Source organism: Scyliorhinus torazame, chromosome 12 (genome assembly GCF_047496885.1).
Source record: "Scyliorhinus torazame isolate Kashiwa2021f chromosome 12, sScyTor2.1, whole genome shotgun sequence".
Lineage (NCBI taxonomy): Eukaryota > Metazoa > Chordata > Chondrichthyes > Carcharhiniformes > Scyliorhinidae > Scyliorhinus > Scyliorhinus torazame.
The window spans coordinates 38,777,360-38,797,697 of record NC_092718.1 but is presented as its reverse complement, the minus strand read 5'-3'; the positions used below and the strand labels follow the sequence as shown (position 1 = coordinate 38,797,697).

Genomic DNA, 20,338 nt, shown 5'->3' with positions numbered 1-20,338 from the left:
GAATTCCTTGCCCAGTGAAGCAGTTGAGGCTCCGTCATTAAATGTTTTCAAGATAAAGATAGTTTTTTTGAAGAATAAAGGGTTATGGTGTTCGGGCGGGAAAGTGGAGCTGAGTACACAAAAGATCAGCTATGATCTCACTGAATGGCGGAGCAGGCTCGAAGGGCCAGATGGCCTACTCCTGCTCCTAGTTTTTATGTTCTTATGTTCACTACATTGTTCTGTTGCCATGATTTTTCACTTCACCTGAATCCTTCACCTGGTAAAAAGAGATAGACACTGGTCCTAGCCTGGTTTAAACTGAGTGCACCCAAATGGAACAGGTACCTCTTTCCTAATATTGGTGTCAATGTGACGAATGTGATATAAAATAGTTACTTTAGAGATACTAGTTAATGTAATGTAGAAATAAGCCACTTTGATTCTTGCAGTTAGGGACAAAGGAATTCGAGACCGCATGGAAAAAGCAGGAAGAGGTGTGTCTATAAGAGTGAGGCTGCATTGATAGGGGCCAGAGAAAGGGATTGGAAGTGAGCCAATCAGAATAGATTAAACAGGTCAGGAGGGACCTAGGCTGACCTATGTCCGTCGAGTATGTGAAACTTGATACCATTTGAACTGATTTTGCAGAGATTCCTTTGTCTTTTAGTCAGTCGTTTTCTGGAGTGTAAGAGGCTGGATGTCCTGTTACATTTCTGTAAGATGATTAAGCTTGCAAGCTAAATAAATAACTTCTGTTTACGTGCGAATCCGTCTCAACTTTTATTGAGGCCAGACTGACAGAGAAAGAAATTTGGAGATCAACAAATGCACCATTAATCAAAACCCCTGCTGCTCAGACCAATCTTTGAACCTGGTGTCTAGTTCTCCAATCTGCTTTATTTTGTGCCAATGATGCATGGCTTCGGCAACAATCCAGACAAAGGGGGTCACCGGTTGATTTTGTAACAGAGATACTGATGCTTGATTCAAAAGGAGATGGTGATAGGTGGCAGTGGTTAGCACTGCTGCTTCACAGCTCCAGGGACCCGGGTTCAATTCCAGCCTCGGGTGACTGCCTGTGTAGAGTTTGCACTTCCTCCCCATGTCTGCGTGGGTTTCCTCCCACAGTCCAAAGATGTGCAAGTTAGGTGGATTGGCCATGCTAAATTGCCCAGGAGGGGGAAGGGTCATCACAAGTGGAAAAGCCCCAGATGGAGCAGTTGATGGCTTTTATCAAAGAGTTCTGCCAGCAAAGAAAGGAGATGCACGAAGACACAAAAGGAACAGAGAAGGAAAAATGATTGAGCATCAACCAGGCCTTGGCAGGGGCGGTACAGGCTGCGGAAAAAAGATAGCACCACGAGCAGCCACTTTAGAGGATCCCCGAACAAACGGAAACCCCACAGTGCAGGGGTGCATCCATGTGGCGTACACACATAGTTGGCAGCAATGTTGGGTGCCCCCTGGTCAAAGGGAAACCTCGGACTGCAGGGGCCCGGTCTCATGGTGAGAACGGTAACCATGGGGGGCCATTTTGGACTGCCCCCCAGCAAAGGGAAACCTGCAGGGACGCGTCCACCAGGTAAGTATAGTTGATCCCGCAGGAGCAGGGAAACAAAGTCCCCCCCTACCAGGATTATCACCTGGAATGTTAGGGAACTTAACGGCCCGGTGAAAAGATCCAGAGTCTTCATCCATCTGAGAAGCCTGAAAGCTGACATAGAACTCACCCGAGGGAGAAGGACCAGAGATGGGATGCACTCCCGTTATCTCTAGCTGGGAGAGTCCAAACGGCGAAAATGATGGTCCTCCAGAGATTCCGGTTTGTATTTCAATGTCTCCCATCTTAATTCGCGGCCCTTTTTTAAGCGGGTCAATAAAGTTATTGTGGGCTTTGTATGGGGGGGCAAGTCCCCGCGAGTGAGGAGGGTAATGCTTGGGGGGTGGGGGGGGGGGGGGGAGATTTTGTTATCTGCAGGAGGTTTGCTGATGTCATGTCCAAGGTATTAAAAACTAAGGGTGGCATTGAGTCCAGAGATGGCAATTTTCGGGGTGTCGCAGGATCCGGGAATCCAGGAGGAGAAAGAGGCAGACACTCTGGCCTTTGCTTCCCTGGTAGCGCAGAGGCGGATATTACTTGCATGGAGGGACTCAAGGCCCCCGAAGTCGGAGACCTGGCTATCAGACATGGCTAGCTTTCGCTGTTTAGAGAAAATTAAGTTCGCCTTGAGGGTCACTGTTGGTTCGCCCGGAGGTGGCAACCATTAATAGACTTCTTCACGGAGAATTAATCGTCAGCAGAGGGGGGGTGGTTAGCGTCGATTAGGGGGTTAATTAATGGTGGGATCGGTTGGGGAGGGAGGTGGTACTTGCACTATGTTTATATTTTCATGTACATTGTTTATATTGCTGCTGTTACAATGCCAAAAAAATACCTCAATAAAATGTTTATTTTTATTTTTTTTTTAAATTGGAGACATTCTAGCAAGGTCTGTACACCTCCAAACCCCCCCAACGGAGATGCGGAGACGAAACGGTCCATCGATGGACTGGATATGCGCTAACACAGGCCACGATATCGCTGATATCCAAGAAAGACAAGGACCCGATGGAATGTGGATCATATAGACCCATTTCGCTGCTGAATGTATACGCGAAGATTCTCGCAAAGCTACTGGCCAAGAGAATGGAGAGCTGCGCAGAGGGCCAGACGGGCTTTGTCAAGGCTGTACAGCTAACTGCGAACATCAGGCGGCTGCTGAATTTAATAATCACCAGCGGGCAGAGAACACACAGTTTCACTCTATTCGGATCACCTGCTCCTCTACGTCTCTGACCCACAGAATGGCCTAAAAGCAATCATGCAACTTCTGAGAGAATTCAGAGCCTTCTTGGGCTACAAATTCAACATGGGCAAGAGTGAGGCATTCCCGGTGAACCCGAAGGGCAGAGGGACAGAGCTGGAGAGACTACCATTTAAACTAGCCCAAAACAAATTCCACCACCTGGGGATCCAGATGGCCCATGACTGGACACAGATCCACAAGTGGAACCTGACGGCGGAGGAAGTAAGAAAGGACCTGCAGAGATGGGATGCACTCCCGCTTTACCTGGCGGGGAGAGAGCAGACAATCAAAATGAATGTACTGCCGAGGTTCCTCGTCCTGTTGAGATCCATACCGATCTTCACCCCCAAGGCCTCTTTCCACATGGGTGAGGCTGGAGCACTCGCCACGGTAGTGCTCTCATCCTCCCCATCAAAGCACACATCCAGCCCAGTGGTGGTAGCCACATTGAAGACATGGAATCAAATGAGGCAATATTACGGCCTAACCGAGATGTTCTCCATGGCCCCCACCTGCGGCAACCACAAATTCCCACTGACCATGCTCGACACCGCCTTTACAAAATGGAGACAGGACGGGTGGGGACGTTAGCAGTTAGGGACCTCTACATGGGGACAGAATTGTGACGTTATGTGAACTAACAGAGGACCTGGAGCTACCGACGGGACAGGAGTGGCGGCATTACCAAATTAAACACTTCCTCCGTAAGCAGACGGCAAGGTACCCCAAGGCCACGAGAGACACTCTCCTAGAGGAGCTAATCAACACGGACAATAAAGAAAGAGAGTGGGGGACTGTGGGAACATATGTGGGACAGTTACGAGACAGGGCAAGACTACCACTGGACAAAACTAGACGGAAATAGTAGGATGAACTGGGGACAGAAGTAGGTTGGGGACTCTGGAGCGAAGCACTGAAGAGCCAACTCCTCCACCTTCTGCGCTAGACTAAGCCTTATGTAGTTTCAAGTGATGCAGAGCCCACCTAACTAGAACCCAAATGAGCAGGTTCTTCCCGGAGGTTGAGGGCAAATGTGAACAGTGCCAGGGAGGCCCAGCCAACCACACCCACATGTTCTGGGCATGCCCCAGACTTGTCAGGTTCTGGACAGCCTTCTTCGAGCTGATGTCCAAGGTTGTGGAGGTGAGGGTGGAGCCGTGCCCAAGAGTGACAGTGTATTGGACAAGCCAGTCTTTCATACGGGGAAGAAGGCCGATGTCCTGGCATTTGTATCCCTAACCACGTGCCGGAGAATCCTGTTCAGCTGGCGATCGGCAGCATCACCGAGAGCTGCAGATTGGCTGGCAGACCTGGCTTGTAAACACTGTTGGACAGTGGCTTGTAAATATCAGACACACTGGAGCTGCTACTTTGTAAATAACATGTTCCTTACACGTCAAACTGTTATACTGCTAAAGTTGAAAATGGCAATAAAAATATTTTTGAAAAGATAATGGGGTCTGATTTCAACCGTGTGTTGGAACAGAGGGTGGATACGTCGAGCCCCCAAGACAATGGGAAGGTTGAGGATGACGAAGGAGCTAGGAGGGTTGATGGAACGCATGGGACGGTGGACTCGTGGAGGTTTAGGAATGGGGCGGGGATGCTGGCCACCAGTGACTGCAGCAGGCCACATCTAGGGAGTTTTTGAGGGTCATTGACCGTGTGGAGTTTGCACATTCTCCCTGTGTCTGCGTGGGTCTCAGCCCACAATCCAAAAGATGTGCAGGGTAGATGGATTGGCCACACTAAATTGCCCCTTAATTGGAAAAAAAAATTATTGGATACTCTAAATTTATACTACAAAAAAAAAAAAACTGTGGGGGTAGAGGTCAGGCCAGGCCAAATGGTGGCAATCTTTGGGGTGTCAAAAATGCCGGAGCTGGTGGAGGGGAAGAGGGCCGATGTCTTGGCCTTCGCTTCTCTAAATGCCCAGCGAAAGATATAGCTTGTTTGGCTGTCAGCGGCGCTGCAGAGGGGTGGTGGCCTGGCATGGGGATCTGCGTGACTTCCTTTGGCTGGAAAAGATCAAGGTTGAGTTGAGGGCATCAGCGGAGGGCTTTGAGACATGGTGGGGACTGTTCATGACAATGTTTGAGGAATTGTTTGTCATGGGATGGCAAAAAATAAAGGGTGTAAAGGGGGAAAAAGAGATTGTACAAACTGTGAATTGTGGCGGTGTGGAAAATGCTATTGATTTGTGCGTGTTTATGAATTTAGAGTACCTAATTATTTTTGTTCCAATTAAGAGACAATTTAACGTGGCCAAGCCACCTACCCTGCATATCTTTGGGTTGTGGAGGGGGAGACCCACGCAGACATGGGGAGAATGGGCAAACTCCACACAGACAGTGACCTGGGGCCAGGATTCGAACCTGGGTCTTCAGCACCGCAGTCCCAGTGCTAACCACTGCGGCACTGCCGCCCTCACCTTAATTGTTTAACAAAATCTACTTAATTAATTTACAAAGGTTATACAAATGGTGCTTAGAAGCTACGTTAAAATGATATTGTCAGCAAATTCATCCTTCCAGAACCTTTTAATTGATGATCACAATCTGGCTGCACTCCCGTCCATCTCACCACTGCAACATAGAAAACACCAGCTATACACGACTCCTTTTTGTCAGAATGTAACTAAATCTAAACGCACTATGTTTTTCCCTCAATAGGCAATTAAATGAAAATAATTTTCTCTTTACACGTCAAAGAGTGTGAAATACATCCTTCCAATTTCCAGATTTCTACTTTTGCTTGCACGTACTACCGACTATGACATTACTAATAAAAATTGGCGACCCTTCGATTTGCAATTGCTTTAGGTGTATTTACCAGCTTCTCAAGACAAGAATTTTCATTTATCCTACATTGAAAAATTTCAATTCCTAGGCTAATAATTATACTTTAAAAATATATAAATGGTCAAATTAGATATTCGTAACACAACAGTCCACAGTTCAGGTTGCTGAATTCTCTCACCCAGAGGCAGGAATATTTTCGAAAAAGAAACAAATATAGCACATAATTAAAAAGGCATGAGATTATTGATTCTTCATTTATCTTCCACAATTATCTAATCTTCCCTGCCTTTACGAAGGTATCAATGGGTGCCCCTCGATTGACATTATTTAAATGTACAAGTTATAGCAGATCAGCTATGTCACATCCTCTAATACTACATATAATATGGCGTAGTGGAAAACATGCCCCTGTCTACATCAATGGGAATGAAGTAGAAAGGGCCAAGAGCTTCAAGTTTTTAGGTGTACAGATCACCAAAAGCCTGTCCTGGTCCCCCCATGCCGACATTATAGTTAAGAAAGCCCACCAACGACTCTACTTTCTTAGAAGACGAGGAAATTTGGCATGTCAGCTACGACCCTCACCAACTTCTATAGATGCACCACAGAAAGCATTCTTTCTGGTTGTATCACAGCTTGGTATGGAGCTTGCTCTGCCCAAGACCGCAGGAAACTACAAAAGATCGTGAATGTAGCCCAGTCCATCATGCAAACCAGCCGCCCATCCATTCACTCCATCTATACTTCCCACTGCCTCAAAAAGGCAGCCAGCATAATTAAGGACCCCACGCACCACGGATATACTCTCTTCCACCTTCTTCCGTCAAGAAAAAGATACCAAAGTTTGAGGGCACGTACCAACCGACTCAAGAACAGCTTCTTCCCTACTGCCATCAGACTTCTGAATGGACCTACCTCGTATTAAGTTGATCTTTTCTCTACACCTTGCTACAATGGTAACATTATATTCCTTCCCTATGTACAGTATGCATTGCTTGTCCAGCATGCAAGAAACAATACTTTTTCACTGTATACTAATACATGTGACAATAATAAATCAAATGAAATAAATTAAATTCTGCTATAAATGGCTAACAAATGACAGGCAGTGATAGCACCCTCCATTCAGTACTCTAACCGATGACATGTTCCAGAGAAACGTGCTTAAACTGAAGCATGAGGCAGCAAGAATCATAAAAATTCACATCATAGACAACACAGTCAAACGTTCTTTTCGGTGACAATGTGCCTCAGCCAACCTGAAGAGCACAAAGTTCACTGGCTCAGTGCAATGCTTCCTCATTTTCAAACTGCTTACTCTGCTCAAGTTAAATTTCTAAATCAGGAGCAGGTTTGTGTTGAACTCAACCTGCAAATTATGAAATTAGAAATAGAAACGAGAAACAGATCTCCTAAACATCAGACACATGGTTTCTGTGTAGCACCAGGAATATTTAGATAAGGAAGAGTATACTTCATTGTACTTTCAACACAAAAAATGGTAGATGGGGGTTGGGAGGAAACAGGGAAGAGGGGAAATGCAGCAATTGCAGCATGAATCGACTTTTGGAAAGTTTATCACAAGGGACCCCTCAGAATATTACTGGGAAGATGAACAGGTTTGGAATTAGAGGCAAGACAGTAAAGCGGATTAAAAGTTAATGAGAAATGAGGGTGCAAGTAATGGACAGTTTTTCCAGAGTGGTATGAGCACAGTGGTTAGCATTGTTGCTTCACAGCGCCAGGGACCTGGCTTCGATTCCCGGCTTGGGTCACTGTCTGTGCAGAGTCTGCATGTTTTCCCCGTATCTGAGTGGGTTTCTTACGGGTGCTCTGGTTTCCTTCCACAAGTCCCAAAAGACATGCTTGTTAGGTGAATTGGACATCCTGAATTCTCCCTCTGTGTACCCAAACAGGCGCCCGAGTGTGGCGACTAGGGGATTTTCACAGTAACTTCATTGCACTGTAAATGTCAGCCTACTTGTGACACTAATAAAGATTATAATTTTGCATTGTTCAATTCTGCATCATTTCTGCTTATTGTTTGTATTGATTTTGATATAGGTTTAAAGGGAGTGTTAACATTTGAAGACAATATAAAAATGGGAAGTAGTTACTTCTTTAAAATATCAGAGGAAACTGCAAAGACAGAGGAAACAAGCTTTAAAGTGTTGCAAACAGTCAACACAATGAAGTGTGAGGTCATGAAATTTAGTTTAAAAACAGTAATTTCGCTCTGATTGGAATTATGCTGTTTGGTGAAAGATTTGGCAGGGGGTGGGGTGGGGGGAAACGACCAGGTTCAAAAATTAAAAACACTACTTCAGGTTAATACAGCCATTAATAATGCTAAGCAAAATGGGAGGTTTATCTCGAGGAAATGTAAAATCAGACAGTATGATGAACCTAAATAAAACCGTAAGACCTTAGTTACAGAACAATGTACAATCTGGCACTGCAAGGATGGGACAGAATAAATGGAAACATTATTTCCAGGAGTTATGGGGTGAAGAATGATTAAGAGGACAAGAGAAATTTCATAGAGAAAGCTCAGTAGTTCACTTTCAGGATTAGTCATGTAAATGTTGTCAGAGTCCCAGAGGACCATAGGCTGCTCTGCCTTTTGAGAGCTGAGTGGTGGTGATTTGACAAGAGGGTCACCACACCTCAGGCAGGAGCAAAGTTGAGAAGGTGGGGCCTTGATGAATAACCTCATGGAATAACGGAATTGAACCCGTGCTGTTGGGTGTCACGAATCAGCCATCTGAGCTAACTGACATCAACGTTAGATAGGTAGATAGAAGGAATACAGGAAATTAAAGTGACAAGAATTTTGTTCCTGGAAAAGAAATGCACGCATGAACTGGCTAGGCCAAATTACCTGTGCATATCTTTTGTTATACAATTAATTTTTTTTTTAAATATAAAGTTAATGAGTACCCAATTATTTTTTTCTAAGGGGCAGTTTAGCATGGCCAATTCACCTACCCTGACATCTTTGGGTTGCGGGGGGGGGGGGGGGGGGAAGAATGTGCAAACTCCACATGGACAGTGACCCAGGGCCGGGATTGGACCCGGGTCCTCGGTGCTGTGAGACAGCAGTTCTGATCATTGCACCACCGTGCCGCTCTCTTATACAATTAGTATCAGTGCTTGCATTTAACACATGGCTTTTTTCCATGTTCTTCTCACGCATTTAACTACGTCCCTTTTTTTTTTAAAAATCTGTTCAATTGTATGAACGTTTCAGTATCTTGGACCTTTTTCAGCCCTTAGTACTCAGACAGAAACCATTCTAGCCAACAAACTGAACCCAGAATTACCAGCAGCATAACTTTAACGGGCTCTCTGACCAAATCTCAAGAGAGTAGGCATCTTTGGGGCATACATCTTGTCTTCATAGAGTCAATATGGTCATTTCCTTCTGTGCTACCACCTTAAAATTATAACTTAAGCCCCCACGAGCGATCTGAACTGATTTTGTGCCAATTAACAAACATTATAGGAACAAAGTGCCTGATTTGCTGAGCTCATTCACATCTTGCTTCCAAGTAGCTGTCCCTTGAAACCATATTTCTCATTTTAATTGATTCAGTTTCAGATTGTCTCTGATTAAGCGTATTGAAGGGAAGATGCTGGTATTGGTGTTAGTTGTGCAATTTGTTTTGTACCTCTTATTTTGTTCAACGTTAACAGCCAGACATGGGTAATTGATTGAACAAGTAAATACTAAATCAATTAAAACAATCAATTTAAGTTTCCAATTTTATATTACCAATCATTAAATATAATACAAACTACTCAATCGGAGGTAACGGATAAAAGCAAACAAAAGAAAAATGCTCATCATGACCTCAATGTCCAAAAGTGCTCAACAGCCAATGAAGAATTTTTGAAAGGTACAGCACAGGAGACCAATCAGTTTTTAAAAAATATAAATTTAGAGTACCCAATTCATTTTTTCCAATTAAGGGGCAATTTAGCGTGGCCAATCCACCTAGTCTGCACATCTTTGGGTTGTGGGGACGAAACCCTCGCAAACACAGGGAGAATGTGCAAACTCCACACGGACAGTGATCCAGAGCCGGGGTCGAACCTGGGACCTCGGCGCAGTGAGGCAGGAGGCCAAACGGTTAATGTCTATGCCTGCTCTCTGCAACAGCAGCTCACCTTGTCCCATTCCCCCAATTTCCATGTTGCCCTGCATTTCTTTTGTTGTTCAGTAATTACCAATTTCTCTTTTCAAAGCCTCAGCTGATTGTGTCCACCACACAGCGCGTTTCAGGTCCTAACCATGCCAGTGTAATAAAGATTTGCCTCTGAGCACCATTGTTTTTTCTGCCACTGCTGTAATGTTCAGAAATGTGGAAGCAACATTTGCACACATGGGTGGCACAATTGTTAGCACTGCTGCCTACGGCGCTGAGGACGTGGGTTCGATCCCGGCCCTGGGCCACTGTCCATGTGGAGTTTGCACATTCGCCCCATGTCTGCGTGGGTTTCAACCCCACAACCCAAAGATGTGCAGGTTAGGTGGATTGGCAACGCGACATTGCCCCTTAATTGGAAAAAATGAATTGGGTACTCTAAATTTAAAATATATATATTTGCACCCAAAGGCAGTGAAACAAATGGACCAAATAATCTATGGAGACCCCTCCAATAGCACTGAGACCTTTTTAACATCAACTCAAGATGCCTGGATAGGGATGCGGTTTCACATCATCCAAAAGATAGCATTACTGTCGGTGCAGAATGCTCTCAGCCCTGCACTGAATTACCGACTGAAATTATGCACCCAAATGTATAGAGGGGGATGATATGGAACCCACAACCTGACAAGGAAGTGAGAGTGCTACCAACAGCTTCAAGGCTAACACCTAAAGAGACAAGCAGTCATAAATTCAACTTCTGAGAATTTCATTTCATTTCATGCCATGCCTACATCTTCCATTCAACTTCCTTATGAACCCCTCTCAATCAGTGCTTGTCAAAGGTACAGGGGGGACATGCAGATCAAACTGGGCTCCACTGAGAAAGGAATAAACAAAAATGATAATGATTAATAGCAACATACATGCCATGGAACATTGCAGTTTATTCTCACAGAATTTAACAGCCGCTGCAGCAGCATCTTACAGATGAATAGGCTTACGTACATGCTGTGCAATCTTTACAATACCACACAGCAACATAGCTGCTTCCAAACACAGGAGTAGATACTGCAGGTACTGCTTGTCCATATACCAATGAAAAATGGCTTTAAACTCACAGGAACAACTTAAGGGAAAAGAACAGCATTGATATTTCAGGATTCTGCAGTTCATTTTTGACTGAGAGACCACACTAGCATTCCATGAAGCATCACTTCTCATCCATACAAAATTTCCCTTCCAAGTGTTGTCTGAATATCAATAAGACAAAAGACAGAGTAAAATTATGAACTATCCATCATCATTCCAGTTAAATAGTATGTGGATTTCAAAATTAGATTACATTCAAAGAATAGACTTATAGCACGACTCCCTACAACATGGTCATAATACTTCATTCATCACAAATCGTCATTACCAGCTCCCCGTTTCCAGCATCCATGTACAATGGTGTCCACTTGGTCTACCTTTTACAATGTACAAGGTTATTTATTCCTCGGTTTCTTTCTCACACACAACTGCTGTCACTATTATATCAGGTGCTTACTGGAGTTCAGTGGGACTAGCACAGGAAAACAATGCATAAATCTACTGGCAAATCAGATGTCAACAACACCAATTCACCCACATTCAATGCAGGCATCTACTGAAAATCTTGATCTCCCCTTCAAGTCATCAGAGGTATGCGTCTGTCACTTTAAAAATATTTTATGTTATCTTCAGAAAGACAATTTGATACTACGTACCGGATTCAGCAGTAAAAAGCAGTAATAGCTGCTCTAGGAATGACAGAATCAAGCAAAAATCTCCAAGCTGCAGTCCACTGCCAATACCTGTTCCTTCTCTTGCTTTCTCCCTGCAGTCACATGAAACTTTTCTCTTTCAGACTGGAGCTGTGGGGTTCCTAATGATCCCGTACTCTACCCTAAAGATCGACAATTAAAATCATGCATCAATACATGGCGTTACAGCCTGACAATCAAATGCAACCAGATTAAGACTCTCGGCCACAATCCCGCACCTCATGATTAGCTTGGCTGCACTGTCTGTTGGAGGTCAAGTGGAGACTAGGCATTTCACACCTTGGAGGGAAACAATACTTTGGCAAGCAAACTTGTCTGTTTGCAGCGGTTGGAACAACGTTGGTGAGCAGACTGGAAGCAGGCCACTTTCCAGCTAAGAAAATGGTACACTGAACAGGCTTAAAGACAGAATTAGAATAACACCGCTAAAAAATAAACAGGTTTCTCCTTGTAGCTAAAACGCATCATCAGGTGCATTGCTGAGCCACAAACACCATGCTCAATCCTCAATCTGTTTTGATACCCTTGATTCATCATACAACAACCACTTTCATTGTTTCTGAATAAAACAACTATTTACTTTTGTGCCCACTTACTGTCCTTGGTAGATTCTTGCTTATCAATGGATGACTGTGATCTGTTGCACTGTGATTTGTTGCAAAATTCTAAGCATGACAATGACAGAACCATCCAAATTTAAGGGAAGGGGAGAGAGGCTGGAAAAAGGAGAGCACATCTTTCTAAAGGAATGTAAGCATAATATGAACTTGAGAGATATATGTACATGCACCGCATTTGGATTTCCAGAAAGCGTTTAATAAAAGGTGCCACATTAAAGGTCATCACGGAAAATTAAAGCTCAAGGTTTAATGGCTCTGGTATATTAATTTATGTGTTGACGAGTGTGCTAGACGCAAGAGCTCATCATGTAAAGCAAATGGGGGTTTTTGGACAGCATGGCAGTTTGGCTATCACCATGGACTGTTAGCTTTGAAAAGGAGGAAAAGTCAGAAGGAAATCAGCAAGGATCTCATTTTGGGTCACTATCAAGTGATCCTGATGAAAAATGCACGTAGGGAGAAAGGCTTGCCACAATGTTTCCAATTCCCCCTCTCCACCCAACGTAACTTAGTGTTTTTCATGGCCAGTGAACGTCACTTTACAACCAATTAATTAGTCAGTTGTGTTGTACAAAATATGGCATGGTCAACATGCATATAGAAAACACACGCCAACTACAATGTGATAACGTCAAAACAATTTTTTGGGTGATGTCATTTGAGAGATAAAAATTGACCAGGATACCAGGGTTAACTAGTCTTCGAAATAGTGCTACAAAATCTTTTACATGGACCCGTGCGACATCTCCACAGTACAGTACTCCTCAGATCCAAAGTGTCTTCCTCAAAATGTCATGCTCAAGGCCAGTGAAGATGATTGCCAGTACTCCAGTATTGTAGATACAGGATTAATCGTGAGCAACAGTTCCTTGTACATTCCCTGCCAACGATAATCAAAAACAAATTCCTGGAAGTCGACCCCAAAAATAGGCACAAACTAAAATATTTTATTTCATTCGGAATACCAGGGGGCTAAAATCTCAAGCGTATCTATTATAAAAGGGGCTGTTTAGCACAGGGCTAAATCGCTGGCTCTGAAAGCAGACCAAGGCAGGCCAGCAGCACGGTTCAACTCCCATAACAGCCTACCCGAACAGGCGCCGGAATGTGGCGACTAGGGGCTTTTCACAGCAACTTCATTGAAGCCTACTTGTGACAATAAGTGATTTTCATTTCATTAGAAACAAAAGCAAGGGCAGCACGGTGGCGCAGTGGTTAGCATTGCTGCCTCACGACGCTGAGATCCCAGGTTCGACCCCGGCTCTAGGTCACTGTCTGCGTGGAGTTTGCAGATTTCCCCTGTATTCGCATGGGTTTCGCTCCCACAACCCAAAGATGTGCTGGGTAGGTGGACTGGCCATGCTAAATTGCCCCTTAATTGGAAAAAATGAATTGGGCACTCTAAATTTTTTTTAAAAGAAACAAAAGCATCTTGCCGTTTCTTTGCTAGATGTAAACAGGAAATATTTGATTACCAACAGAAAATCACTTTGTTTCTCATGTCTTGAAGTATACAAAAGCAGCACAGGTCGTCACAAGAATAATCAAAATTCGCCCTCTCTAGCATCAATAAATACAACATGATTAACCATGCTTACGTACCAACTTAACATCATTGGTATGTGGGGAGGGAAGCAGCAGAATCAAAGAAGAACTGAGAACACCAAGCAAACATTCAAAGAGGATTTCTACCTCCAAATCAAATTTCAGTTGAAAAAGGACAAACTGCTTTTGCACCAAGGATATTGAACTTTGGATATTGACAGCAATGTTACGACCCGTCTAAACAATCATCCTTACAGATTGACGCAGGTTTTTATTATAACCGCAGTCTTTAATAGATAGAATTTACAGTGCAGAAGGAGGCCATTCGGCCCATCAAGTCTGCACTGGCTCTTGGAAAGAGCACCCTACCCAAGGTCCACACCTCCACCCTATCCCCATAACCCAGTAACCCCACCCAACACGAAGGGCAATTTTGGACACTAAGGGCAATTTATCATGGCCAATCCACCTAACCTGCACAACTTTGGACTGTGGGAGGAAACCAGAGCACCCAGAGGAAACCCACGCACACACGGGGAGGATGTGCAGACTCCGCACAGACAGTGACCCTAGCCGGAATCGAACCTGGGACCCTGGAGCTATGAAGCAATTGTGCTATCCACAAAGCTAACGTGCTGCCCACTGGCAACCGCGGCAGGACTCGAACCTGCAAACTTCGGACATCATCACTAGATTTCCCCGAAGTCAGGGGCAATAATAAAGGGCCAAACATATTCTGTTAGCTACAAACTAAGAAAGTCGAAGATCACTTGCCACATACCTACACAATTACACTCCACACTCCAGCCTAAAAGTAGAGCCACTAAAAATCTGAAACTATATGAATTCATGAGAAAGCTCTTGTTTTTTGAAAACCTCACATCAGGAGTTAGCTTTTCTGGAAATTTAGCACTCATTTCCTGCCAATGATAATCAAAATTACATCCTCAACATGGCTAGTTTTTAATTTTAATAAATTGCATTCTCTGCAAGTACAGAACATAGATCAATTTAAATTTTAAAAAATCCCTGCACATGAACATCTTCAGAGAGAATCAAGCTTTAAAGATAGCATCTGGCTTATTTAGACTGAAACCGTTTTCCCACGTAACCGAGTCCTGAAGGAATTAAGACTTCCTCTCATTGTGGGGAGAAACAGAAATGGGTGGATACTAATAACAGGAAATGTCAGGATAAAAAAAACACTGTGCAATCTCATGGGGAACAGAGGGAGAGTCCCATATAATAATGTTGCCTGTGTTACAAGATTAATTCGCACACTACTCCAAAAATATTGAGAAATCCAGAAAACCTGTAGCCTGTCCTGAGCTTTCCCATATCCAGTTGGATGCTATTTCCAATGTTTCACTGCACAAGTACCCTGCCTGAAGGCAGGTTCATGGACTCATTGTCTTCTGACGCTTCATTCCAAGCTGCCCCTCTTGTCAGTCAATGGTAGTTTGACATTACCTTTCACTTAGGTACTGGGTGAGCAGGCAGGTCCCAAGTCCACTTCAACTGGAAGGGGAAATCGAACCCACGCTATTGGCATTATTCTGAATCACACAAGCTATTGGACCAACTGAGCGAACCAATCCCATTTCCAATGTAACGCACTTCAAAATAATTTTAAGCATTGTACCAAATAAATACATCCTTGGAACATCTTGGGAACCAATCTCCAAAGGTCAGTGGATTTGCACAATAGAACTGCTTTCTGCATTATGGAGGAGTGGTTAAATCATTTTTTTTTTTTTTTTAAATAAACTTACAAGTACTCAATTCTTTTTTTTCCAATTAAGGGGCAATTTAGCATGGCCAATTCACCTACCCTGCATATTTTGGGCTTGTGGGAACGAGACCCACACAAACACGGGGAGAATGTGCAAACTCCACACTAGCAGTGAACCGGGGCCGGGATCAAACCCAGGTCCTCGGCACCGTGAGGCAGCTAACCACTGCGCCACTGTGCCGTCCGAGGGGCCAAATAATATGATCAAAAAGCTTTCTACTGTTACGCAGAAACCTCTTTTCACATGGCCTGTACAAAGCAAGACCTTGGACAAAAGCAAATTACTGCAGATGCTGGAATTTGAAACGAAAGAGAAAATGCTGGAAAATCTCAGCAGGTCTGGCAGCATCTGTAGGGAGAGAGCTAACGTTTTGAGTTCGATGACTCTTTGTCAAAGCTAACAGACAGAGCAAAACCTCATTGTGATTTCAGTGTGCCTTATTATTCAGAACATTGTTTTTTTGAATTTAGAGTACCCAATTCATTCTTTCCAATTAAGGGGCTAATCCACCTAGCTTGCACATTTTTGGGTTGTGGGGGCGAAACCCACACAAACACGGGGAGAACTTGCAAACTCCACACGGACAGTAACCCAGAGCCGGGGTCGAACCTGGGACCTCGGCGCCGTGAGTCTGCAGTGCTAACCCACTGTGCCACCGTGCTGCCCTGTTTCAGAACATTTCTTACAGAGGAAACAGCTTCACCAAAAAGGCAATGGCAATTATAGAAAACAGGGAACACTAAAATTTATATCACCACATGCAGGGCAGTCTCAATCAAGCCTCTTTAATATTCCTGTAGTAAACAAATCATACCAAATTCATGGACATCTTTCCCAAGGTATCATTTCATATCTCACAACAGAAAATATGATCGGCATTTAAAATGCCGAAGTTTCTTGCGGTCCTGGGCCGAGCAGTTGCCATACCAGGATGTGATGCAGCCAGATAGGATGCTTTCTATGGTGCATTACCAATATTTACAGGTGCACCATAGAAAGCATCCTATCTGGCTGCATCACAGCCTGGTATGGCAACTGCTTGGCCCAGGACCGCAAGAAACATCAGAGAGTTGTGAATACGCCCAGTCCATCACACAAACCTGCCTCCCGCCCATCGACTCCATCTGCACCTCCCACTGCCTGGGGAAAGCCAGCAGCATAATCAAAGACCCCTCCCACCCTGCTTATTCACTCTTCCAACTTCTTCCATCAGGCAGGAAATACAGAAGTCTGAGAACACGCACGAACAGACTCAAAAACAGCTTCTTCCCCGCTGTTACCAGACTCCTAAATGACCGAAATATGGACTGACTTCATTAACACTACACCCTGTATACTTCATCCGATGCCTGTGTTTATGTAGTTACATTGTATACCTTGTGTTGCCCTATTTTGTATTTTCTTTTATTCCCATGTACTTAATGATCTGTTGAGCTGCTCGCAGAAAAATACTTTTCACTGTACCTCGCTATGTGTGGTAATAAACAAATCCAATCGCACCAAAACTCAACTTTGTACTTCCTAGGCCTAAAATTTTAAATTAGTTTTACTTTGCTTTAATCCCAAACACATCAATAATGCCAGGGGGTGGCACCACAGGTGGCTGCAGTTAACTGCCAGGTCCCTGTGGTAATTGTTCAACAACAATTATGTAAAACACAATTTTGAGAGCCATTATAAATGACCTGAAAGCAGGAACAGAATGTAAGATAGCAAAATTTGCAGATGGTACTAAAATAAGTGGGGAAAAGGCAGCGAAGACAAGATAAAGATTTTACAGACAGGTAAAGATTGGGCTAAAGTTTGGCAGATGGAGTTCAATGTAGATAGGTGAGAGGTTATCCATTTTGGCCGCAAAAATAGGAAGGCAAAATATCTAAATGGAAAGCAGGTTCAAGATGCACCTGGGCCAGAGGGATCTGGGTGTCTTTGTTCATGAATCGCAGAAAGTTGGTAGGCAGGTACAGCATGTAATAAAAAAGGCAAATGGAATGTTAGCATTGATTGCAAAAGCACTGGAGTATAATAGTAGAGAAGTGTTGTTGTAATTGCAAAGGGTGTTGGGGAGACCTTTTCTGGAGTAGTGTGTCCAGTTTTGGTCTCCTCATTTGAGGAAGAATGTGCTAGCATTGGAGGCAGTTCAGATGAGGCTCGCCAGATTGATTCCGGGGATGAAAGGGTTGACATATGAGGAGAGATTGAACAGTTTGGGCTTATACTCATTGGAGTTTAGAAGGACGAGGGGTTCTAATCAAGGTATATAAAATACTAAATGGGATTGATAAACAGACCAAATGTTCCCCCTTGTTGGGCAATCCAGAACAAGACGTCCCTGATATAGGTTCAGATGCAGGAGATTTAGAACTGAGGTGAAGGGGAACTACTTCTCGCAGAGGGTGGTGAAGTTGTGGAACTCAAGTTCCACTGTAATGCAGAACAATGCCAGCAGCGCAGGTTCAATTCCCGTACTGGCCTCCCCGAACAGGTGCCGGAATGTGGCGAGTAGGGGCTTTTCACAGTAACTTCATTTGAAGCCTACTTGTGACAATCAGTGATTATTATTAATTGCCTACTTCTGCTCCTAATTTCTATATTCCTATTCCACCACATCAGTCCACAGAACAGCCACTGCTCAGAATGAGGAGCGGAGGGAATTTTCGACTGATCTTTTCAGGAATGGAAACACCCACGGCTACATGGGGCTGAGGGGGACCCAAGTCAGCAACTGCCGAGGGAGAATCACTTGGCAACTTTACCAGTGTTGCGCCGGACAAGATACCACAGGGAGCACCCCCAGTCAGTTCCATTAGTTTCTGACAAGAGTAGGAAACATTGTGTACATTCAGCGCCACGTCTCGCGTTCCTTTGTCAGCCGGGTATGCCCTATTCGTCTCCAAACAATCAGGCCGAAAGCGAACCAGTCGGAAAAGCGTTTGAAACCGCAGTTTTAAAAAAAAAAAATCCCAATTCTTGGAAAAGGACCATCGAGGTCTCTGCCACTGCCCCGAACCTCTCTTGGAGGACGACCGTTACCCGTCCACCTTTACCCCACCTCCCAGCAAAGAGGAGAATTACAAATTCAAACCGCGTCCTTTTCCGCACTCGCCGTTTAATTTGAACAGGAAGCAAAGAGCGATGAGAGAGGGGAGAAGAGAGAGGCGGCGATGTGATGCTGGGTGCCGCCGACTTGCTGGAACCTGCAGGCTGGTGTGTCCCTGAGAGGAACGTTCACAACCCACACGGGGCGTTGAGGAAATTTCAATTTCTGTATATTTACCGGGGGTGGGGGTGGGGAAAAAAAGGGAGATTTTGTTTTTAAAGAGGCGATAGAAAAGAGATCCAAGTTTTGGGGTGAAAGGGGGTAAAAATAAAGTGTGAGATAGACAGTGGGCGAAACAGGAGGGAGAGATTCGCCAAATGCCGGAGTGCAATTCGTTTTTTAAAATATATATATATTTTTAAATAACGACCCGGGAGAGATTAAGATTGAGAAAGAGATAGAGAGTGTGTGTTGGTTAATTTAAAGCTGGGGGAACGGCCCAGGGTCGGTGCGGAGAGTCGGTTACCCCGGGCAACGGGCGCCGGGCCCTCTCAATCCAAGGCCACGGTCTCTGCCTCGGACTCTCCCCCACCCTGTTCTCAGCCTTGCTCGCCCGCTCGCACCCCCGGCTTCTTACCCCGCAAACTCGACGCCCAGGAGAGCAGCAGCCCGACTGCCAGCAGCAGCATCGTCGGCGCCCGCATCCCGCCCGGGCCGCAGCCCCAGGGAAGGAAGGCGGCGGGATGTGATCTGGAATATTCCGCGGCTTCCTCAAAGCGGCGCCCGTCCACTCTCCACCGCTCCGGCCCCTCTTTCGGGTTTGTTTTATTTTACGTTATGTCCTAGCTCCCTGCCTTCCTTTGCTTTCCACGACGCCGAAGCCGCCGCTCGATGTGCACCAGACGCCAGCCGCTGCCTGACTGAATCTTCCTGGAAGCGCCGCTCCCCGGCCGCCCCCGCTCGCTGCCAAATAAGGAGCCGGCCTCACTTCTTAAAGGGGTCGTGATCCGTGGTCCCCCCCTCCCGACTGCACCCAAATTGGAGACTTGAACCAACATTCTCGGTGCAAGTGAGGATGGGCTGTAATCTGAAGCATCGCCACCCCCTCTGCTGACCCCTGGTTAAAGCCCACTCGGAGCACTGGGCACCACACCTTAAGGAGGCATATATTCGCCTTGGAGGGAGTGGTAGGTTTACAAGAATGATCCCTGGACTTCATGGGGTCAGGTTAAGAGGGAGAGATTATACAAATTAGGCCTGCTTTTTCTGGAATTTAGATGGTTATGGGGCGGACTGATCAAAGTCTTAAATATATGAAGAGGAAAAGGTAGGGTTAGAGTAGATGACTGTTTCCAACGGTTGGAGATTCTAGAACTAGGGGACATGGTCTAAAAGTTAAGGCCAGACCATTCAAGAGAGATGTTAGGAAACACTTCCACACGTTCTTCCACAAACGGCAATTAATGCTAGGTCAGTTGTTAATTTTAAATCTGAGGTTGATCATTTTTGTTCAGCAAAGGGATTGAGCCATATGGAGTTGGGTCACAGGTCATCCATGAGCTATTTGAGGCAGCACAGTGGGTAGCACTGCTACCTCACAGGGCCAGGGGCCCAGGTTTGATTGGGTGACTGTGTGGAATTTGCATATTCTCCCATGTCTCTGTTCAATTCAAAGATGTGAAAACTAGGTGGATTGACCATGTTAAAATTGCCCCTTAGTGTCCAAAGATGGGCAGGTTAGATGGGGTTACAGGG

General features: G+C 44.8%; 1 protein-coding gene across 1 annotated transcript in view; it reads right to left on the bottom strand.

Annotated features, from left to right (window-relative positions):
• The window catches only part of adam10a (ADAM metallopeptidase domain 10a), a 208,873-nt gene extending 189,331 nt beyond the window's left edge, over nucleotides 1–19,542 (bottom strand). The window contains 1 exon segment of the mRNA XM_072470713.1: nucleotides 19,221–19,542. Coding sequence (XP_072326814.1) covers nucleotides 19,221–19,287 — 67 coding nt within the window. The 5' untranslated portion in view covers nucleotides 19,288–19,542.
• Between the last annotated feature and the right edge of the window lie 796 nt (nucleotides 19,543–20,338).